Source organism: Erythrolamprus reginae, chromosome 13 (assembly GCF_031021105.1).
Source record: "Erythrolamprus reginae isolate rEryReg1 chromosome 13, rEryReg1.hap1, whole genome shotgun sequence".
NCBI lineage: Eukaryota > Metazoa > Chordata > Lepidosauria > Squamata > Dipsadidae > Erythrolamprus > Erythrolamprus reginae.
Window position 1 is genome coordinate 11332732 of NC_091962.1, and position 23438 is coordinate 11356169.

The 23438-nt window shown below is 47.6% G+C and overlaps 2 protein-coding genes across 2 annotated transcripts; both read left to right on the plus strand.

The window, feature by feature from the left end:
- The first annotated feature begins 5575 nt into the window (after positions 1–5575).
- Positions 5576–13821, plus strand: S100A5 (S100 calcium binding protein A5). Its single transcript, XM_070766429.1, has 3 exons — positions 5576–5745; positions 11055–11216; positions 13678–13821. The coding sequence occupies exons 2-3, from the start codon at positions 11079–11081 to the stop codon at positions 13819–13821; spliced, it is 282 nt and encodes a 93-aa protein (XP_070622530.1). The 5' UTR covers positions 5576–5745; positions 11055–11078.
- Positions 13822–16398: 2577 nt separating this feature from the next.
- LOC139175174 (protein S100-A6-like) lies at positions 16399–21449 on the plus strand. The gene is made up of 3 exons (XM_070766082.1): positions 16399–16501; positions 20299–20466; positions 21210–21449. The coding sequence occupies exons 2-3, from the start codon at positions 20326–20328 to the stop codon at positions 21342–21344; spliced, it is 276 nt and encodes a 91-aa protein (XP_070622183.1). The 5' UTR covers positions 16399–16501; positions 20299–20325; the 3' UTR covers positions 21345–21449.
- The last annotated feature ends 1989 nt before the right edge of the window (positions 21450–23438 follow it).

Below are 23438 nucleotides of genomic sequence, written 5' to 3' on the forward strand. Positions count from 1 at the left end.
GAAGAAAGAAATGAAGAGAGAGAGAAGGAATGAAAGAACCAAGAAATGGAGGAAGGAAGGAGTAAAAATGAAAGGGAAGGAAAAAGGAAGGAAAGAGAAGGAAGGAAGGAAAATGGAAGGAAAAAGAAAAAGAGCAAAGAAGCTAACCGGTCAACCCTGCAAAAACACCAAGAACTTTTAATTTCTTGCAAACTCAAAACTGCAGGCAGGAGCATCTCTGCCCAGGTCCTCTTGGTCCCTGGCTTCCTCCGTTGCTAGGCAACCGCTTGCCTCCTGCATCCCCTTGGTCCTGCCCAGAGGGATTAAAGCTTTGGATGATGCTAAAATCCTGAGGATGGCACTTCGCCTCCTTTCTCTCTCTCTCTCTCTCTCTCTCTCTCTCTCTTTTAATGCCAGCCTTTTGATTAAGATCAGTATCTATATTTTGATTTTTTTTTCCACCCCCTTCTCTGGCAAAAAGCCTCCTTTGACTTTACAAAATAAACAAGAAAGAAGGAAAACAGGAAGGGCTACATTTCTGCCCTGCTACGAAACTGATGTAATCTTTGAAATATCTGGTTATTTTTTTTAAAAAAAAAGTTATATCTTTCTTGTATATTTAGTTTCCTATGTCCTTCTACTTTTTTCCTTATCTTACAGTTCTTTCTTTTGCTTATTTCTTTGCTTTCGGTTCTAATTTATATTAGTTCTTTACGGCTGCCCTTAAAACTGTCAGTAAGAATTTTATATATATGTTAAAAAATTATATCTTTCTTTATGTCATTTTTCTACTTTTTATCTTTCAGTTCTTCCTTTTGTTTATTTCTTTCCTTTTCATTTTCACTTATATTATTTCTTATAGTTGTTCTTTAAAACCGCTGTTAAGAATTACAGTGATCCCTCGAGTTTCGCGATCTCGATCTTCGCGAAAACGCTATATCGCGATTTTTCAGCAATTGTTACCATCTCGATCTTCGCGAACACTATATCGCGATTTTCCCCACCCGATCAGGTCACTCTCTTCCTTCCTTTCTCATCTTTCTTTCTCTTTCTCTATGTTGCTTCTTCCTCTCTCACACTCTCTTCCTCCCTCTCTCATCTCTTTCTTTCCTTCTCTCTCTTTCTCTCCCCCTCTTGCTCTCGAGCGGCCGCCTAGCAGCTGATCTGCTCGGCAGCGCAGCAGCAGCGAGGAGCCGAAGATCTTCGGCTCCTCGCTGGTGCTGCGCTGCCGAGCAGATCAGCTGCTAGGCGGCCGAAGGAACGTTCCCTGGGTCTTCCCCGCCGCCTCGGATCCTCGCTGATGCCCGCCCGCCGTTTGCCGCTCGCCCCGTTCGGCGGCCGCACGTCCCGTTCGCCCGCCGCTCGCCTCATTCGCCCGCCGCTCCCCTCGTTCGCCCCCCACTCCCCTCGTTCGCCCGCCGCTCCCCTCGTTCGCCCCCCACTCCCCTCGTTCGCCCGCCGCACGCCTCGTTCGCCCGCCACTATCGAACTTGCTATCGAGCCTGCTAATGAAATCCAACCCGCAGCAGCCCTTTCCCTCTCCAGGCTGCGGGAGGGGTCCGGAGAACAATGCCTGGCGCCGCGCTCCCGGCTGGGCTTTTTTCCCCCATTTCCCCTCGGGTGGAATTTCAGACCCTCCGCCGGTTGGATTTCATTAGCAGGCTCGATAGCAAGTTCTTCCTCCCTTTAGAAAGCCCCGCAGCCTCCTCCGACCGGCGAGGCCGCCAGCGAGGACCCGCAAAGCCGCCGCCGCCGCAGCGAGGCCAAGCCGCCCGCTCCCACGGCACGGGCTCCCAACACAGCGCCGCTCAGCCCGCCCTCGGCGATGCCTCCGCGGATCTGCAAGCCCAGCCGAGCGACGCCTCTGGTCTGGGCGAAGGCAGTGGGCAGGCCCCGCCGCAGCAGTCCCCGCGGGCACCGCGCGCCAAGGGCCGGCCAGGCCGCCGGCCAACAAAGGGGCTCCCTCGCCTCCCTCGGGCAGGTTTACAAAGGCAGCGCGGCAACTTGGAGCACGGCACGCCCCGCAGCCCTCGCCTCGCCCGCCCCCCGCCTGGCCGGCGCTCCAGCTACCCCCGGCTGAGGAAGAACCGAGTAGCCCCCGCCCTCCCCCGCCCGGCTCCCTTCAGCCCCCCGGGGCCAAGCAGGCGGGGGGCGGGCGGGACTTCGCCTGTCTCCGCCGCCCGCATCGCCCCTCCGGCGGGCCGGCCTCCCCCGCCCGCCTCTGCTGCAGCCGCCGCCGCCTCCCCGACTGGCACAAAAGGGCCCCGCCCGCCCCGCCCCGAAGCTTACCTTGCGAGTTTTTGGCTGCGGGGGGAGAAGTAGGACTTTCCTAACTCCCTCCCCCCGGTCGCCGTTTGCTGCTCGCCCGTTCACCTGCCCGCCATCAGGACCGCCGCGCACTAACTTGATGACGGCCAAGCCGTCCCAGATCGTGGGGAGGGGAGCTCTTCTCCAGCCAGGGGACGGTGAGGCCCTCCCAATGCCCCGCGCTTGGAGCCGGAGTGAGGCCACTTCCGCCTCCGGATGAAGGAATCTCCTCAAACTCAAAGCCTGTATCCTGCCGCCCGGTTTACCCAGGACACGAGCGGCGAAGTGACTTGGAGGAATGGAAAGTCCAAACCGCCCGGTTTCAGTGGGGTTTCCCCGTTGCCCAGGGATTCCTTCGCCCGAACGGAGGTGGCTGTGGTGGGTTCAGGAATCCCTGGGCAACTGGGAAACCCCACTGAAACCGGGCGGTTTGAACTTTCCATTCCTCCAAGTCACTTCGCCGCTCGTGTCCTGGGTAAACCGGGCGGCAGGATACAGGCTTTGAGTTTGAGGAGATTCCTTCATCCGGAGGCGGAAGTGGCCTCACTCCGGCTCCAAGCGTGGGGCATTGGGAGGGCCTCGCCGTCCCCTGGCTGGAGAAGAGCTCCCCTCCCCACGATCTGGGACGGCTTGGCCGTCATCAAGTTAGTGCGCGGCGGTCCTGATGGCGGGCAGGTGAACGGGCGAGCAGCAAACGGCGACCGGGGGGAGGGAGTTAGGAAAGTCCTACTTCTCCCCCCGCAGCCAAAAACTCGCAAGGTAAGCTTCGGGGCGGGGCGGGCGGGGCCCTTTTGTGCCAGTCGGGGAGGCGGCGGCGGCTGCAGCAGAGGCGGGCGGGGGAGGCCGGCCCGCCGGAGGGGCGATGCGGGCGGCGGAGACAGGCGAAGTCCCGCCCGCCCCCCGCCCGCTTGGCCCCGGGGGGCTGAAGGGAGCCGGGCGGGGGAGGGCGGGGGCTACTCGGTTCTTCCTCAGCCGGGGGTAGCCGGAGCGCCGGCCAGGCGGGGGCGGGCGAGGCGAGGGCTGCGGGGCGTGCTGGGCTCCAAGTTGCCGCGCTGCCTTTGTAAACCTGCCCGAGGGAGGCGAGGGAGCCCCTTTGTTGGCCGGCGGCCTGGCCGGCCCTTGGCGCGCGGTGCCCGCGGGGACTGCTGCGGCGGGGCCTGCCCACTGCCTTCGCCCAGACCAGAGGCGTCGCTCGGCTGGGCTTGCAGATCCGCGGAGGCATCGCCGAGGGCGGGCTGTGCGGCGCTGTGTCGGGAGCCCGTGCCGTGGGAGCGGGCGGCTTGGCCTCGCTGCGGCGGCGGCGGCTTTGCGGGTCCTCGCTGGCGGCCTCGCCGGGCGGAGGAGGCTGCGGGGCTTTCTAAAGGGAGGAAGAACTTGCTATCGAGCCTGCTAATGAAATCCAACCGGCGGAGGGTCTGAAATTCCACCCGAGGGGAAATGGGGGAAAAAAGCCCAGCCGGGAGCGCGGCGCCAGGCATTGTTCTCCGGACCCCTCCCGCAGCCTGGAGAGGGAAAGGGCCGCTGCGGGTTGGATTTCATTAGCAGGCTCGATAGCAAGTTCGATAGCGGCGGGCGAACGGGGCGAGCGGTGGGCGAACGGGACGAGCGGCAAACGGCGGGCGGGCATCAGCGAGGATCCGAGGCGGCGGGGAAGACCCAGGGAACGTTCCTTCGGCCGCCCAACAGCTGATCTGCTCGGTAGCGCGGCAGCAGCGAGGAGCCGAAGATGAGGTTTCCCCGTTGCCCAGGCAAAGGGGAAACCCCATCTTCGGCTCCTCGCTGCTGCCGCGCTACCGAGCAGATCAGCTGTTGGGCGGCTGAAGGAACCTTCCCTTGGTCTTCCCCACCGCCCACACGCAAACTTCACCATCTGCGCATGTGCGGCCATGAAAAAATGGCCGCACATGCGCAGATGGTGTTTTTACTTCCACACCGCTATATCCCGAAAAATCGAGTTTCGCGAGGGGTCTTGGAACGGAACCCTCGCGAAACTCGAGGGATCACTGTATACATAAAAACACATATCTTGATAGCATTTTTCTGTTTTCTTTTTAATACCTTCCTTCCTTTTTCTTTCCTTCCTTTCTTTTCTGCCTTTTTTTTCCTGTTCCATTTGAGTTTATATTATTGCTCTTAAAATTATCAATAATTATACATTTAAAAAATATCTTTATATCCTTCTTATTCCTCTACTTCCTTCTTTTTATTCCCTATTATCTCTTTCCTTATTTTTTTTTCTTTCTTTTTCCTTCTCTCTCCTTTTCTTTCTTTCTGTTTTCTTTCTGTTTTCTTTCTTTCTTTTCTTTTTATCTCCCTATTTCTTTCTCTTTCCTGTTCCACTTTATTTTATACTACTGTGGCTCTTAAAATTATCGAGAATTATACGTTGAAAAAAACGCCTACTGCCTTAGAAACATAGAAACATAGAAGTCTGACGGCAGAAAAAGACCTCATGGTCCATCTAGTCTGCCCTTATACTATTTTCTGTATTTTATCTTAGGATGGATATATGTTTATCCCAGGCATGTTTAAATTCAGTTACTGTGGATTTATCTACCACATCTGCTGGAAGTTTGTTCCAAGGATCTACTACTCTTTCAGTAAAATAATATTTTCTCATGTTGCTTTTGATCTTTCCCCCAACTAACTTCAGATTGTGTCCCCTTGTTCTTGTGTTCACTTTCCTATTAAAAACACTTCCATCCTGGACCTTATTTAACCCTTTAATATATTTAAATGTTTCGATCATGTCCCCCCTTTTCCTTCTGTCCTCCAGACTATACAGATTGAGTCCATGAAGTCTTTCCTGATACATTTTATGCTTAAGAACTTCCACCATTCTTGTAGCCCCTCTTTGGACCTTCTTTTTCGCTTCTCTTTTCTCTGCTCCGTTTTACTTCGCATTTGCTCTTGTTATCGCTCTTCAAACCTCCAGTAAAAACGATGCATCCAAATTCTATCTTCGCCTCTTATGCATATCGCTTCCACTTCCTTCTATTTCTTTCTCGTTCCTCCTTCAAGATCTTGCCGCTTCCTTCCTCCCTGAACTATTTCATTTGGCGTGAGTTTGCACGATGGCTCATCAACTTTTAATAAAATTTATACTTTTTATTTTTTTAAAAAAAAGGGAACTTTAAAAAAATCAGGAGAGGAAATTTGTGTTAAAGGGGAAGGGACACACAGAAGATGGCCTGATTTTGAAAAAGGCTTTCCTGCAAGGGTGGTTTGAACTTCTGAACGGGTGTTTTAAGCCACTTCAAATCTAGGGTGTTTTTGATCTCAGATCAAACCAATGTTGAGCCCAGAGGGAGGATGCTATGGGTCCCCAGGGGCCTTCGGCCTTGTTCGTTTCTGCTGGCATCGCTCCCTCGAGACCCCGCACCGTGTATAAGAAGATACTTAAGACGCCACATCCAATTCTCTGCTTTACCTGTTCAAACCCATCGTCCAAGTTCTTTGGTAAGTTGCTTTTATCTGGTTATCGGTTTTTTTAAAAAAAAAAACAATTCAAATTGGGGTTTGGATGCTGTAATGAAGTATCTTCCCTCCTCTCCCATGTGCTGGTCTTTTGTAAGAGTTTTGTTTCAATCTGTCTGCTTTCCTTCCTTCCTTCCTTCCTTCCTTCCTTCCTTCCTTCTTTCCTTCCTTCCTTCCTTCATGCTTTCCTTCCTTCTTTCCTCCCTCCTTCCTGCTTTCCTTCCTGCTTTCCTTCCTTCCTTCCTGCTTTCCTTCCTTCCTTCCTTCCTTCCTGCTTTCCTTCCTTCCTTCCTGCTTTCCTTCCTTCCTTCCTCCCTTCCTCTCTTCCTCCCTCCCTCCTTCCTTCCTGCTTTCCTTCCTTCCTTCTTTCCTTCCTTCCTCCCTCCCTCCTTCCTTCCTGCTTTCCTTCCTTCCTTCCTTATTTAGGGGATTTAGGGGTAGTGATTTCTGACAGTCTCAAAATGGGTGAACAGTGCAGTCAGGCGGTAGGGAAAGCAAGTAGGATGCTTGGCTGCATAGCTAGAGGTATAACAAGCAGGAAGAGGGAGATTATGATCCCGCTATATAGAGTGCTGGCGAGACCACATTTGGAATAATACTGTGTCCAGTTCTGGAGACCTCACCTACAAAAAGATATTGACAAAATTGAACGGGTCCAAAGATGGGCTACAAGAATGGTGAAAGGTCTTAAGCATAAAACGTATCAGGAAAGACTTCATGGACTCCATCTGTATAGTCTGGAGGACAGAAGGAAAAGGGGGGACATGATCGAAACATTTAAATATGTTAAAGGGTTAAATAAGGTCCAGGAGGGAAGTGTTTTTAATAGGAAAGTGAACACAAGAACAAGGGGACACAATCTGAAGTTAGTTGAGGAAAAGATCAAAAGCAACATGAGAAAATATTATTTGACTGAAACTTCCAGCAGACGTGGTAGATAAATCCACAGTAACTGAATTTAAACATGCCTGGGATAAACATAGATCCATCCTAAGATAAAATACAGAAAATAGTATAAGGACAGACTAGATGGACCATGAGGTCTTTTTCTGCCGTCAGACTTCTATGTTTCTATGTTTCCTTCCTTCCTTCCTTCCTTCCTTCCTTCCTTCCTTCCTTCTTTCTTTCTGTGGGGAGAAGACAGCCCAGCCTCCATATTTAGGTGCAGTCTACCTCAGAATTCTGGTTTCTGGAGACTGAAATGTAAAGAAAGGGGGCGGGGGTTGCCTTGGCATCCTTGCTTGTAGGTCTCCTGGCAATGCTACATTAGCCGTAACAACAATCAAGAATAATCATATATAAAATTTTAGCTGCCCGAGTTTAAAGCAGAGGCAAAGCATCTGAATAGATTGTTGGAACTAAAAATGTTGGGATTTTTTTTTAAAATTCAAATTTTATTGCAAACCATGTTCAGTTCACGCATCAATGGCTTTTGGAGACAAAAGCCAGGGCTGCATGAGCATAACATAATAAATATTTAGCGGATTGTTACGGGAATATATTTTTATCAAATAAATTCGTAAATCTTTTCATCTCCGCAAAGCCACACCCGTTGCTAACGCCAACCACCAGGTTAGCCAGGTAGACGCTGTTTAATTTTCCAATGGTTTGAGCTGGCTTAATATTTGTAAAAGGCGGTGGCTTTTTCCAATTTGTACCTATTTACTCAGCTTAATAGGAGTAACTTTTTTTGCAGAGGTTTTAAAGCCTAAGGTTTTAAGCTCGTCTCTTTAAAAAAAAAGAGATTTCTTATCGAAACTGCAAACCTGTATTTTTGCAATCTCTCCTTCTTGCAAAGATTTGTCTACCGCATTCACTGGCAACAGATTGGGATGGTGGCTGAGCTTTAAAACAAGGAGATAAATGGATGGATGGATGGATGGATGGGTGGTTAAGATGGAGAGAAAGAGGGAGAAGGAGAGAGAGAAAACAAGAAGATAGGCAGGTAGATGAGGGGGAAACGAAGGAAGAACTGGAAGGGAAAAGGAAGAAAGGAAAATATGGAAATGAGAGGAAGAAGAGAGGGAGGGAGGGAAGAAAAATAGAAAGAGAAAAAAAGGGAAATATACATAATATCAGTTTCCATTTTTTTGTCCATCCCCTGTAGATATTTAACTGCCAGAATCCCCCAGCCAGCATTCTTTCGAATTCTCAAGGTTGAAGTTCCCACAGAGTTGGCCTTCTTCCAGTCCCATCGACTAAGCAATGTCCTTTGGTGGGACCCAGGAGAAGAGCCTTCTCTGTGGCGGCCCCGACCCTCTGGAACCAGCTCCCCCCAGATATCAGAGTTGCCCCCACCCTCCTTGCCTTTCGCAAGCTCCTTAAAACCCACCTCTGTCGTCAGGCATGCGGGAATTGAAATTTCACTTCCCCCTATGCTTATAGAATTTATACAAGGTATGCTTGTGTGTATGAGTGGTTCTTTAAATTGGGGTTTTTTAGATTATTTTTTAATATTAGATTTGTTTTCATTGTCTTTTCATTGTTGTTAGCCGCCCCGAGTCTTCGGAGAGGGGCGGCATACAAATCTAATAAATAAATAAATAAATTTGTGCCAACCGGGGGAATTCTGGGAAGCGAAGTCCGCAAACCTTCAAGGCACCAAGTTGGCAAAACCCTGCTCTGGAAGGACAAACAGTCAACCACAAAACCCTGCACACACAACAACCTTTTTTTGGGGAGAGCCATTCCATTTCCCCATCCCTTGAATTAACGCCCCTTTTCCTATATTCCAAATTTTGCTCTGTGCTTGCTTTCCTGCCATAGGCTGGGTACTCTGTGTGTGTGTATGTGTGTTTGTGTGTGTGTGTATATACATCTGTCCGTCCATCCTCAATCAGCGGAATCTCTACCCCTTTCTGAATTTTCCCCACCCTTCGCCCAGCCCTTCTGCAAATATTCTGAGATGCTACAAGAAAGACGGGCTACAAGAATGGTGGAAGGTCTCAAGCATAAAACGTATCAGGAAAGACTGAATGAACTCAATCTGTAGAGTCTGGAGGACAGAAGGAAAAGGGGGGACAGGATCGAAACATTTAAATATGTTAAAGGGTTAAATAAGGTCCAGGAGGGAAGTGTTTTTAATTGGAAAGTGAACCCAAGAACAAGGGGACACAATCTGAAGTTAGTTGGGGGAAAGATCAGAAGCAACATGAGAAAATATTATTTGACTGAAAGAGGAGTAGATCCTTGGAACAAACTTCCAGCAGGCGTGGTTGGTAAATCCACAGTCACTGAATTTAAACATGCCTGGGATAAACATAGATCCATTGTAAGATAAAAATACAGGAAATAGTATAAAGTCAGACTAGATGGACCATGAGGTCTTTTTCTGCCGTCAGTCTTCTATGTTTCTATACTGATATAGTCTCTCTCTGTATGCGTGGATGACTTTTGTTTGAGGAAACGGCAGTTTGTTCCAAAACTTCTGCAACTTAGCTACACACGCCAAGCACCAATATTACAAGTTCCCAGGGGTTGGGCATTGTACTTATCTGCTCACACCTGCTTACTTTTTAAGCGGTGCAAAAGGTTAATTTCTCACTGTTCCTTTGCAAGCCCTCCGTTGCTTTTTGAAAAATACGCTTCAACCAATGCTCTGGAGTTCAGGCCCTCTGTGAGAGGGCTGGATTCCGATGCCCAGCAGCCACAGCCAGCCAAATCTACCCCTCTCCTCTCCCCCGGTGACGGAGCAAGTCAGAATATTAAGCAAAAGGCTTACCTACCTGAGTAGAAAGATGGCAGCCCAAATCCGGTGTGATTTTTAAAGGGGTGGAAAATTTCCAGCTCTTGAGAGTCTCTTTTTTAGCCCTTTAAGGAACTCTGCTCTGCAGGAAGATTCTTGTTTTCTTAAAAAAATATATATAGATAAATACACAAACACACAAACACATGCACACACACACATACCCCGTATTATTCAGAGTATAAAACACACCTTTTTCTTCCCTAAAAGAGGGTGGAAATATCGGTGCATCTTATAGACCAAATACAACCATTTTTGGCCTCTCGAAATCCCAACCCTAGGTCCGCATTTGTGTGGGTCCATTTTTGCAAAAAAAGGGGGAGCGCAGAGGGTTTGGGAGCCCTGGAAAGAGCTCCTGGGGGCTGAGGACAAACACTTTTTTTTTCTTACTTACCTCTTTGAAATCTTGGTGCGTCTTAAACACTGGTGCGTTCTTGCAGTCTGAAAAAAAATATGATAAATATGCATATGCCAATAGACACATAGAAACACACGTATCTATGAAGAAACATTTAAAGATACAATAATTAATCAAATGTTTAAAGAGAGAATTTCATCTCAAAGCAGAGTCGCCCCACCATGTGATATTTCTAAATTTAATCAATGGATAATGGGCTATCAATTTAATCAAGGAAAGGGCTATACATTTAATCAATGGATAACAACAGCCACAATTTTGTCGATCAAAAACCAGCACATATTGGGGGGGACAGAGAGAGCTATAAAATTTAAATTTAGAGAAGATTAAACAGAGAGAGCTATAAAATAAAAATTTAGAGAAGATTAAAGATCTGGGGGGGGGGATTCCCAAAAGCTAAAAGATTTTATCAGACAAATTCCAAATAAAAGAATTACAAGAAGGAAATGATGTTAAAAAAAGTTAGCTTATATCAGATAACAATGACGAACCAATAGATGAACTGGGTTAAATAAGGTTCAGGAGGGAAGTGTTTTTAATAGGAAAGTGAACCCAAGAACAAGGGGGCACAATCTGAAGTTAGTTGGGGGAAAGATCAGAAGCAACGTGAGAAAATATTATTTGACTGAAAGAGGAGTAGATCCTTGGAACAAACTTCCAGCAAATGTGGTTGGTAAATCCACAGTAACTGAATTTAAACATGCCTGGGATAAACATAGATCCATCCTAAGATAAAATACAGGGAATAGTATAAGGGCAGACTAGATGGACCATGGGGTCTTTTTATGCCGTCAGTCTTCTATGTTTCTAAACTGGCTTTTTTTAAAAAAAAAATTTAAACCTAGTGTTTCTTAAAACTTGGAAACTTTTTAAAGATGCATGAACTGCAAACTACCAGAATTCCCCAGCTAGGGGGATTTATTTTCCAGCCAGGGGAATTCTGGGAGTTCCAGCCCACATTATCTTAAAAGCCGCTAAAACAGAGACATGACGAAATACGGAAAAACAATATAAAAACTCCAAGTTACTACAAAGGCTGGAAATTAAACGCAGGAGGGGAAATAATACTCGTCGAATGCAATGAACGCGCAATTGATAGACCCCCTCCCACCCTTTCTCCTCTTCTAGACTATCTTCGGTGACCCCTGACCCATGGAGACCCCTCTGGAGAAAGCTTTGGCTACCCTGGTGTGCACCTTTCACAAGTACTCGGGCCGAGAAGGTGACAAACTAACCTTGAGCAGACAAGAATTAAAGGAGCTGGTAAAACAGGAGTTGGCTTTGGGAGAGGTAAGCGGGCTGAGGAAGGGGCAACACCCACCCACCCCCATCGCATAGTCGACGAAGCTAAAGTGGGCATGTTTAAAACATAAAGGCAAGGGAGGAGGGGGAAAATAAATGCAAGAAACTCAGCCCAGGTTTCTAGTCCTCATGATTCCGAGGGCCAAGATGGTCGCGTTTCACCTCCGTCAAGGGTGGTTCTTCACGCCTGCCATTTCAATTGCAAAAGGGGGTTGACCCCCCCCCATTGGGCGGTCGTTAACCAAACTTGCAAGTCACGGTTTGCCACTGGAAACCGGAGATAAACGCGTTTTGTTTTTTATTATTATTATTATTATTATTATTATTATTATTATTATTATTATTTACATTTGTATGCCGCCCCTCTCCATAGACTCGGGGCGTTATAAAAGCACAGTCACCTGCAAATGGTCGTAAAGGCGGATAGGTTGCCGAGCCACGGAAAAAAACGTTGTCCGTACGAGCTTGGAAGAGGGTGGGAAAACATTAGGACAGGGGGTCAATTCCCGTTTTGGGGATTTGCTAAGCATCCGAGGAGCGCTGTCCTGCAATAGAGCATTCTGGGTCTCGGAATCATGAGGACTAGAATCACCAGGTCGAGTTTGGAACTTGCGCTAAGCCCTGGGGATTTCAGTCCCGATGTCCTGAAGCAAATCAAAGCGGGTAACAAAGGCTACGTAACGCATTCCGCCACTGTATGTCCGGAGGGTCAATATTATGGCGTATTTAATTATTTATTTATTTATTTATTAGATTTGTATGCCGCCCCTTTCCGTAGACTCGGGGCGGCTCACAACACAATAAAACAGTTCATGACAAATCTAATAATTTACAATTTAAAATTTAAAATAGTTAAAAAAAACCATTTTTAAGCAGACATACCTACAAACATACCATACATAAATTATATAGGCCCGGGGGAGATGTTTCAATTCCCCCATGCCTGACGACAAAGGTGGGTTTTGAGGAGTTTACGAAAGGCAAGGAGGGTGGGGGCAGTTCTAATCTCTGGGGGGAGCTGGTTCCAGAGAGTCGGGGCCGCCACAGAGAAGGCTCTTCCCCTGGGGCACGCCAACCGACATTGTTTAGTTGACAGGACCCAGAGAAGACCCACTCTGTGGGACCTAATCGGTCGCTGGGATTCGTGCAGCAGAAGGCGGTCTTGGAGATATTCTGGTCCGATGCCATGAAGGGCTTTATAGGTCATAACCAACACTTTGAATTGTGACCGGAAATTGATCGGCAACCAATGCAGATTGCGGAGTGTTGGTGTGACATGGGCATATTTAGGGAAGCCCATGATTGCTCTCGCAGCTGCATTCTGCACGATCTGAAGTTTCCGAACACTCTTCAAAGGTAGCCCCATGTAGAGAGCATTACAGTAGTCGAACCTCGAGGTGATGAGGGCATGAGTGACTGTGAGCAGTGACTCCCGGTCCAGATAGGGCCACAACTGGTGCACCAGGCGGACCTGGGCAAACGCCCCCCTCGCCACAGCTGAAAGATGTTTCTCTAATGTGAGCTGTGGATCGAGGAGGACGCCCAAGTTGTGGACCCTCTCCGAGGGGGTCAATAATTGATTTGATTTGATTTATTAGATTTGTATGCCGCCCCTCTCCGCAGACTCGGGGCGGCTCACAACAACAACAAAAACAATATATATTAACAAATCTAATAATTAAAAAATCTAAGATAACAATTACACATTTAAAATCTAAAAGCAAGAAACCCCAATATAACAAACATACATACAGTCATATCATGTACTAGAACTACATAGGCAGGGGGAGATGTCTTAGTTCCACCACGCTTGACGACAGAGGTGGGTTTTGAGGAGTTTACGAAAGGCAAGGAGGGTGGGGGCAATTTTAATCTCTGGGGGGGAGTTGGTTCCAGAGGGCCGGGGCCGCCACAGAGAAGGCTCTTCCCCTGGGTCCCGCCAGGCGACATTGCTTAGTCGACGGGACCCGGAGAAGACCCACTCTGTGGGACCTAATCGATCGCTGGGATTCGTGCAGCAGAAGGCGATCCCTGAGATATTCTGGTCCGATGCCATGAAGGGCTTTATAGGTCATAACCAACACTTTGAATTGTGACTGGAAATTGATCGGCAACCAATGCAGACTGCGGAGTGTTGGTGTAACATGGGCATACCTTGGGAGGCCCATGATTGCTCTCGCAGCTGCATTCTGCACGATCTGAAGTTTCCGAACATTTTTCAAAGGTAGCCCCATGTAGAGAGCCCCATGTCTCGGAATCATGAGGACTAGAATCACCAGGTCGAGTTTGGAACTTGCGCTAAGCCCTGGGGATTTCAGTCCCGATGTCCTGAAGCAAATCAAAGTGGATAACAAAGGCTACGTAACGCATTCCGCCACTGTATGTCCGAAGGGTCAATATTATAGCGTGTCTTGAACCCAGAACCCTTTATTCCCCTCCCACGTTGCAGAAAATGAAGGAGCGCGGGATCGACAAGCTGATGGAAAACCTGGACAAGAATCATGACGACGAAATCGACTTTAAGGAATACACCGGCTTCCTCACGGCCCTTTGTATGTCCTACAACGAGTTCTTCCAACAGGATGCAAAATGAGGGGCCTCCTTCGATTTTTTTTGGGGGGGGGGGCGGGACGGAGGCGAAACACAACCATTTTGGCCCCTCCTCTCTTTAAGTCCTCCTTTAAGCATGTCTCCATTATATATCTCAATATCTAAATGAATAAAAAAAATTCCAGATCTTTCCCAGGTTTTCAGCAAAAATGAAACGCAGAATTAAAAATCGTGGGAGCGAAAATTGTGGATCGTTTTTTTGACTGTTAGTCGCATCGGTTCGCGAGGGTTAAATTCAATGAATTACAGTGGCGCCTCTACTTACGGACTTAATTCGTTCCGTGATCAGGTTCTTAAGTAGAAAAGTTTGTAAGAAGAAGCATTTTTTTCCCATAGGAATCAATGTAAAAGCAAATAATGCGTCCGATTGGGGAAACCACAGAGAGGGAGGACGCCCTGTTTCCTCCCAGGAGATTCCTAGAGAGGCCCCACAGAGGCTTCTCCCTGCGTTTTTTGGCCCTGTTTCCTCCCAGGAGATTCCTAGAGGCCCCACGGAGTCTTCTCCCTGCCTTTTCCGGCCCCGTTTCCTCCCAGGATTCCTAGAGAGGCCCCCACGGAGGATTCTCCCTGCCTTTTCCAGCCCTGTTTCCTCCCAGGAGATTCCTACAGAGGCCCTAGAGGCTCTTCCCCACCTTTTCCAGCCCTGTTTCCTCCCAGGAGATTCCTAGAGAGGCCCCACGGAGGCTTCTCCCCGCCTTTTCCGGCCCTGTTTCTTCCCAGGACATTCCTAGAGGCCCCACAGAAGCTTCTCCCCTCCTTTCCCGGCCCTGTTTCCTCCCAGGAGATTCCTAGAGGCCCCACGGAGGCTTCTCCCCTCCTTTCCCGGCCCTGTTTCCTCCCAGGACATTCCTAGAGAGGCCCCACGGAGGCTTCTCCCTGCCTTTTCCGGTTACAGTTTCGGAGGCTCGGGTTTGTAATGGAAAATGGTTATTGAGAAGGGAAATCTTGAACACCCGGTTCTTATCTTTCTTATGGTAAAAGTTTGTAAGTAGAGGCGTTTGCAGGCAGAGGTACCACTGTAAAATGTCTGGAGCGAACAACGATTTCTCCCGCCGCCAGCAGCCTCATGTGATAATCCAGAAAGGAAACGCAGGGTTACAAGTCCATGCTTGCAATGCCCAGGAAGAGATGCCAGGTTCCAGTTCGGTTCCTTCCAGAGGGGAAATTTTTTTAAATTTTTTTTAAAAAAAATCTCTTTTGCATCTCGAAAAGGGCTTAAGCCGGCAACACAACCACGTTGGGTTGGGTTGCGTGCAGGGATTATGTTTTTCCCAACCAAAACCCCTCCCGGCCACCCACAACAGGAAACAGGTTTGAAAAAAATCAGGCCCTTCAAGTTCGTACACCTTTTCCCCCGACTTCCCAAAAGGGAGATGAGAAAAGTTTCACCATTTCACTTGTTTTGTGTGTGTGAATCTTGCCCCAAGGTCGGAGTCTGAGGTCGGTAGGGGTAAAAAAAATGCGCAGTGGCAACAAAGGGAGAAGCCCACAAAGTCTCGCTTTTTAATCCAGATAATTACAGGAAGGCTTTGCCCTAGAGCCGGCCAGCCAAAAAAATGGGGATGTTGATTTATTGCCTGTCTACCTGTCCATTTATTAAAAAACCACCACCACCATCACATTTTCTCAGTCATCGGGAGAGGGATTATGATTTGGAAAGAGAACTGAGAAAGAAAGGAAGGAAGGAAGGAAGGAAGGAAGGAAGGGAGAGGGGAAGGAGAGAAAGAAAAAGAAAAGAGAGGAAAAGAGAAGAAAAAAAGAAAGAGAAAGAGGGAGGGAAGGGGAGACAGAAAGAGAAAGGAACGCAGGAAAAGAAACAGAAATGAAGGAAGGAAAGAGGGAGGGAGGGAGGAGAGAGGGGGAAAGGAGGGAGAAAGGGAAGGATGGAAGGAGAGAAAGAAAAAGAAAAGAGAGGAAAAGAGAAGAAAAAAAGAAAGAGAAAGAGGGAGGGAAGGGGAGACAGAAAGAGAAAGGAACGCAGGAAAAGAAACAGAAATGAAGGAAGGAAAGAGGGAGGGAGGAGAGAGGGGGAAAGGAGGGAGAAAGGGAAGGATGGAAGGAGAGAAAGAAAAAGAAAAAAGAGAATGGAGAGGAAAAGAGAAAAAAAGAAAGAAACAAAGAGAGAGAAAGAAAGAGAAATAGGGAGGGGAGAGAGAAAGAGAAAGAAAGGAAGAAAAAGAAACAGGAAGGAAGGAAGGAGAGAGGGGGAAGGGAGGGAAAGAAAAATGAAAGAGAGAAAGAAAAGTAACGACAGAGAAAAACAGAAAGGCGGATGACGGGAGAGAGAGAGAAAGAGAATGGAAAGAAGGAAAAGAAAGAAAGTCAAACAAAAAAGAAGGTAAAGGAACCGATCAAGTTTCTAGCCCTCAGGATAAAACCAATTTCCCCTGCTGTTCATCTGCTCTTTAAAAAAGAAAAAAGACCAAGACGGTGTCGCAACTCGCCTGGGATTGAATAGCAGCCAATTAAAGTGGGGGGTGTCAGATATGCAAAGCAAGGGGAGGGGCCTTCTTCCTTCGCACCCAATCAGATGCCTCTTGGGGGCCAAGCTTGGCCAGGCCGGCCCCTCCCCTCCTGATAAAATCCGGGCTTCCCCTTGGGTGGGTCCACCACTTTCCTTCGTCCAGCCGATCTTGTGACACCTCCTTTCAAGTTTTGGGGCTGTAAGTATTCCTCCTTTCTCCCCATTTTCTCTTTCAGGTCTTTTTCCCACTTTTCTCCTTCCGAAAACTTTGGGAAATGTTGGAGGGGGGAGGGGGCTGATCTTCCTCCCCCCCCACCCACCCCAAAGGGGGGGAAATTGGGAGGGGGGGAGTAAGGAGGCATATTAAAGTCGATTAAATTTAATTAAATTTGTAAAAAAGGCTCAGGCAGTCTTGGGAAGAAAGGAGAGAAATTTGGGGGAGGGGTGTATTTTTGGGGGTGGGGGGCAAGATCTTTCAAGACCGCCACCCTTCCAACACAGCTGCTGCCCCCTTGCCCCTTAAGAGCATGTGCGGAGGGCCACACTGCCATCCTTTGCCACGGGGCATCCCGATAAATTTCAATTCCATATAAATTAGATCCATAAAATAAATTGCTAAGAATAATCCAACATAGGGGTTTTCCTGCCGGAGCACGGGGTCAGACTAGAAGACCTCCGAGGTCCCTTCCCACTCTTAAAATAACAGATAAATGAAGCAAAACGCTTTCCTTTGCTGGAGAAAGGTTGCCAGCCGCGCCCAGCATGGGGTTTTTCCATCCTGAGTAGGCCATTGTTGGGCAAGGAAGGGGTCAGACTAGATGACCTCCAAGGTCCCTTCCAATTCTTAAAATAACAGAAAAACTCTGTTATTCACTTAAAATAACCTTTATAGGAAAAAAGCAAACCAAAATGTCTCTGGAGAAAGGTTGCCAGCCGCGCCCAGCATGGGGTTTTTCCATCCTGGTTGAGTCATTGTTGGGCAAGGAAGGGGTCAGACTAGATGACCCCCAAGGTCTCTTCCAATTCTTAAAATAACAGAAAAACTGTTATTCTCTTAAAACAACAGAAAAACAAAGCGAATTGCTTTCCTTTTGCTGGAGAAAGGTTGCCAGCTGCGCCCAGCATGGGTTTTTATTTTTATTTTGGGTGGGTCACTTGTGGGCAAGGAAGGGGTCAGACTAGATGACCTTCAAGGTCCCTTCCGACTCTTAAAATAACAGAAAAACTCTGTTATTCTCTTAAAATAACAGAAAAACTCTGTTATTCTCTTAAAATAACAGAAAAACGAAGCGAAATGCTTTCCTTTTGCTGGAGAACGTTGCCAGCCGTGCCCAGTCTGGGTTTTTTCCATCCTGGATCGGTCAATGGTGTGCAAGGAAGGGGTCAGACTAGATGACCTCCAAGGTCCCTTCAAATTCTTGTTATTCTCTTGAAATAACAGAAAAAACAAAGCAAAATGCTTTCCTTTGCTGTAGAAAAGTTGCCATGTTTTTTTTCCGTCCTGGCTGGGTCACTGGTGGGCAAAGAGATCAGCCGAAACGAACCCACGTCCCTAGTGGGGGCCCACCAAACACTTTCTCCGTCCGCCCCTCCCTGCCTTCTGGCCAGGGTGCCACCATTGCCGTGGGCGGCAGGAATAAATGACACACAACGGGAGGGGAAGTTGCCGCCCTGACACACCCCACACAACGTTGCTTGCAATCTTGGGGCCAAGGGAACTTTCCAAAGATTTTTTTTTCATTTTTTTTTTAATCAATTTTTTGGATGTCTCCTGGTGGGGAAAACCTCGGAAAAACTGGGAAATTTGGAGAAGGGGCACAGGGGTTTTTTTGGGGGGTGGGTGGGTGTTAAAAAATGAAATAGGTACCCTGGAAAACTTTTCTCGTTTGAGCTCCTCACCGGTCAAAAAAAGCCAGGGGCTGAATTCGAACGCAGCTCTTTCCCAACGGATGCTCAATTCGAACTCAGCTCTTCCAACTTTCGCTCAGGTTTCCCATTTGTTTGCCACGAGCAGAAAATGCCCTCGTTTGAAACATGGGGGGGGGGAGAGAAACCCTCCTGGATGGGGTCCCTTTTGAAAATATTTGCTTTCGGGTGGGAAAAAGGCCCTTCTAACTTTTTTTAAAAAATAAAAAATTAAGATTTGGCTGGCCGTTTTTAAGGCTTTTGGAAATTGTGCTTTTTATGGCTCACAAGCTGTCGAAGATGAAGGGGGATTTTGTGTCTCCGTTTGTAGAAAAAGCACCGAATTAGGAGAAAAAAAATAGCAGGATGTAGCCGTCGTTTTTTAGCGCGTGAAAAAAGACACGTTGCTTGTGTAAGATGTTTGTCCATTTTAAGACAATGTACAGTATTATAAGATTAGGGTAAAGAAGTACGAAGCAGATTCATTGTCTTTTTAAAAATTGTATATATTTTCAATAAAACTTTTTTTCCAAAAAAAAAACTGGAAAAAAAAAGAGAAAAAGACAAAGGTATTAGCTCTAAAGATTTTTTTTTTTAAAAAAAGCCTCAATTTTTCAAGTTGAAAACAATCTCTTGGGTATTTCCGATTGGAGCCAGGCCGAGGGGTGGTGTGATGGCCGGTCAGAAGCGTTGGCCTTGTTCGGAGCATTTTTGTGTGGGCGGGATGTGTTGTGAACTCACCAACGTCACAGCTGGCAAGGAAGTCTAGAATGCCATCCGTTGTGGCGTTGTCAGAAATCTCCAGGCTTAGATGAAGTCAAAGGAGAAATAGGGAGAAAGGAAGGGAAAGGGAGAAAGAGAAAAGAGAGGAGAAAAGAGAAAAAAGGTGGGAAGGAAGGAAGGAGAAAAAAGATAAAGGAGAAAGAAAGGAAGGGGAGGAAAGAGAAGAGGAAAGAGGGAAGGGGAGAGAGAGAGGAGAAAGGAAAGAAGAGAAAGAGGAAAGGAAAGGGAGGAGAGGAGACAAAAGGAAGGATGGAAAAAAGGAGAGAAAGGAGAAAGAAGGCAGGAGAAAGGGATGACAAAAAGGAGGATGGAGAAAAGGAGGGGAGGAAGAAAGGAGGAAAGGAAAGGGATAGGGAAGACAAAAAGGAAAGATGAAGAAAAGGTTTAAGAAAGGAAGGGAATTGAGGAAGGTGGCAAGAAAAAGGGAGGAGGAAGCGGAGGAGAAAAAGGAAGGATGGAGCAAAGGAGGAGAGGGGAGGGCAGGGGAGGAAAGAAAGGAAGGGGAAAGAGAGGGGAAAGGAAAGAGGGAGAGAAGACAAAAAGGAAGGGTGGAGAAAAAGGTGGAAGAAAGGAAGGGAAAGGGGGCAGGAAAAAGGGAAGGGAAGGAGAGGAGAGATGGGAGGGAAGAGGGAGGAAGCGGAGGAGAAAAAGGAAGGATGGAGAAAAGGAGGAGAGGAAGAAAAGAAGGAAGGGAAAAGGAGAAAGGAAGCGAAGAGATCCGCCAACCAAGAAGGAAAATGACAGTGAATGAAGTTGTGGCCGCCTGCAGATTTATTTATTTATTCGCCAAGTAGGAAAAACCACGGAAGGAATTTTTTTTGGGACTCTTTGGTGGGAAAGGAGGAAAACACTGGGCACAGAGAGTAAAAGATTTAACATTGGTGGTTGGGTGGAAAAGGAAAGGCCGAGTGGGGACTTTTAAGGTAGACTCTCCCTAGCCAAGGAGGCTCCACGAGGGGAAATTTAAAAAGGGAAGCGTTTTTTGTTGTGTGTGTGTTTCCCCCCCCCCCCTGGGTGGGGAATTGGAGCCCAGCCCACTTGAAAGAAACACTTTTTGATATATCCTTTGAACGTGGTCATTAAATGAAATTGCAGCTTCTGTGGAAGCCCCGGGCCTCTCCCAAAGACGGAGGAGAAAAAAATATATTAAAAAACAAAGGAAGATATTCAGGATGATCAAGCCTTTTTCTTTCCTTTTTTGAAAAGGAGAAAAATTGAAACTAGGCAGTTGCAAAAATTAAGGCGGGGTTGGGGGGGGAATAAAAGAGATGAGAAAAGCTGTGGATTTCCTTTCTCTCCCCCGACTAGATCCTCTCCCAGTTCTGAGTTCGAATCATGGCCGCCCGCCCTGTGGACCAAGCCCTTTGTATGTTGGTGGCCGTTTTCCATAAATATTCAGGCAAGGAAGGTGACAAGCACAGCCTGAGCAAAAAGGAGCTGAAGGAACTGATCCAGAACGAGATGGCTATTGGCCCGGTAAGTGGGGTGGGGTATTTTTCTAACTATGAGGACTAGCCTCTTGATTCGGCCAATGCTGGCTCTTTGCAACCCCCACCCCAGCCCATACAGCCACATTACTTAATTTAACTTATATGCTGCCCAATCCTGGAAGACTCAGGGTGGCTTATTATTATTATTATTATTATTATTATTATTATTATTATTATTATTATTATTATTATCATCATCAACAACAACTATACAACACAGCAAACGAGATCACTGTGCTGGATTCCCTATTTCATCACCAGTCGGGCGCTTCCCAAGCACCTAGGACTGTGTGATGTAATGGCAAATTATGTTTGCCGATCCCAGTAAAGCGGCCTTTTGCAATTGACACATGGAGATTTGGTCAATTCCGATGGTTTTCAAATGTCCGCTGAGATCCTTTGGCACTGCGCCCAGCGTGCCAAGGACCACTGGGACCACTTTCACTGGCTTATGCCAGAGCCGTTGCAGCCCGATTTTCAGATCTTCATACTACTACTACTATTATTATTATTATTATTATCATCATCATCACCATCAACATCTACAATTATATCATAGTTGTTTTGCCGGATTTGGCATTACTTATTCATCGAGCCTCACTCAGTATTAATATACTATTACTATAACTTACTAGTATTACTATTACTACTACTATATTATTATTATTATTGTTGTTGTTGTTGTTATTGGTATTGGTATTATTATTATTCCTTCCCTTTTCACTCCAGAAATTGCACGAGGAAGATATCCAAGGACTGATGGAAGATTTGGATCGGAATAAGGATCAAGTGGTCAATTTCCAGGAATACATTACCTTCCTAGGTGCTTTGGCCATGGTTTACAACGATGCTTTGACCAGCTAGGCTGGACAGGAGGGGGAAACAGGGGGAGGGGGAGCTGAAAGAAAACCAACCCCCCTCGGGATAATTTAAGAAGGAGATGAAAAAGAAAGAAAAGTTTTTCCAAAATTTCTGGCTGGTCTTTTGTCTTTCTTCCTCCGGGAAAGGAACGATTCGTTACACAGCATTCCCTCGATTTTCACGGGTTCGAACTTCACGAAAAGTCTATACCACGGTTTTTCAAAAATATTAATTAAAAAATACTTTGCGGGTTTTTCCCCTATACCACGGCTTTTCCTGCCCGATGACGTCATGTGTCATCGCCAAACTTTCATCTGCCTTTAATAAATATTTTTTTTTAATAAAGTTTAATAAATAAACATGGTGAGTAATGATCTGAATGGTGGCTAAGGGAATGGGAAATTGCACTTTAGGGATTTAAAGTGTTAAGGGAAGGCTTGGGATACTGTTCATAGCCAAAAATAGTGCATTTACTTCCGCATCTCTACTTCGCGGAAATTCGACTTTCGCGGGCCGTCTCGGAACGCATCCCCCGCGAAAATCGAGGGAACACTGTACTTCCTTTGTGGGGGCCCCCACTCCGTCGCCTGGGTGTGAAATAGAAAAAAATATTAGGCGGGGAGGAAGAGAGGAAAACAGTCTGTTTTCCATATCGATTTGGGAAAGTCCTGGACTTATGACTGTAGTTTCGAGTTGCACCCCGTTTTTGGGGGGGGGCGAGCCTCCCCCTTCCACAACGGGTGTCGATTCCGATCATGGCGGGGGTGGGGTAGGGACGTTCGGCGAAGTCAAGAGAATCCAACTTTGAATGCCTTTGCTTGTGGGACGAGCATTTTTCCCAGTAGCGTTGCAAGTGTGGAATGGTCGCTAAGTGGAGCACAACCTGTAGTCTGGAGATGGGCTGTTCAGATAGCTATGGGGGGTGGAAGAGGGGAGGACTTTGGGTTTGGAGGGGAGAGGTTTGCTAGCGCAGACACGGGGTCTTCCAATCGGGCCAGGAGGGTTGGTCTAGAAGACCTCTAGGGTCCCTTTTGGCGTTAGGATTCTAACCAGCGTTTCGACGAACTGCAAAAAAGAGCTCCTGGTAGGGAAAAATTGCTCCTGGGGCTGCCACACCCCACCTTTCCCGACTCCCACGTTTGCAAATTATTTCACACAATTAAATCATTACAATTATGAAAACGATTCCAACCTTCTTTCAAAACAAGACAGCCTGTCAATCCTGTTGACAGCCACCCGGAGCCGCCCTGAGCCTGCGGAGAAGGGCAGCCTAGAAATCCGACCAAATACAGTGGTACCTCTACCTACAAATGCCTCTACTTACGAACGTCTCTAGATAAGAACCGGATGTTCAAGATTTTTTTGCCTCTTGTCAAGAACCATTTTCCACTTATAAACCCCGAGCCTCCCAAACTGTAACTGGAAAAGGCAGGGAGAAGCCTCCGTGGGGCCTCTCTGGGAATCTCCTGGGAGGAAACAGGGCCGGAAAAGGCGGGGAGAAGCCTCCGTGGGGCCTCTCTATGAATCTCCTGGGAGGAAACAGGGCCGGAAAAGGCGGGGAGAAGCCTCCGTGGGGCCTCTCTAGAAATCTCCCAAGAGGAAACAGGGCCGGAAAAAGCAGGGGGAAGCCTCCATGGGGCCTCTTTAGGAATCTCCTGGGAGGAAACAGGGCCGGAAAAGGTGGGGAGAAGCCTCCATGGGGCCTCTTTAGGAATCTCCTGGGAGGAAACAGGACCGGAAAAGGCGGGGAGAAGCCTCCGTGGGGCCTCTCTAGAAATCTCCTGAGAGGAAACAGGGCCGGAAAAAGCAGGGGGAAGCCTCCATGAGGCCTCTTTAGGAATCTCCTGGGAGGAAACAGGGCCGGAAAAGGCGGGGAGAAGCCTTCATGGGGCCTCTCTAGGAATCTCCTGGGAGGAAACAGGGCCGGAAAAGGCGGGGAGAAGCCTCCGTGGGGCCTCTCTAGAAATCTCCCAAGAGGAAACAGGGCCGGAAAAAGCAGGGGGAAGCCTCCATGGGGCCTCTTTAGGAATCTCCTGGGAGGAAACAGGGCTGGAAAAAACGGGGAGAAGCCTCCGTGGGGCCTCTCTAGGAATCTCC

Coding starts and splice junctions, on each gene's coding strand:
- S100A5 (XM_070766429.1), top strand. CDS start 11,079: ATGGAGACCCCTCTGGAGAAAGCTTTGGCTACCCTGGTGTGCACCTTT. Junction 11,217..13,677: donor AGGAGTTGGCTTTGGGAGAG/GTAAGCGGGCTG, acceptor CCCACGTTGCAG/AAAATGAAGGAGCGCGGGAT.
- LOC139175174 (XM_070766082.1), top strand. CDS start 20,326: ATGGCCGCCCGCCCTGTGGACCAAGCCCTTTGTATGTTGGTGGCCGTT. Junction 20,467..21,209: donor ACGAGATGGCTATTGGCCCG/GTAAGTGGGGTG, acceptor TTTTCACTCCAG/AAATTGCACGAGGAAGATAT.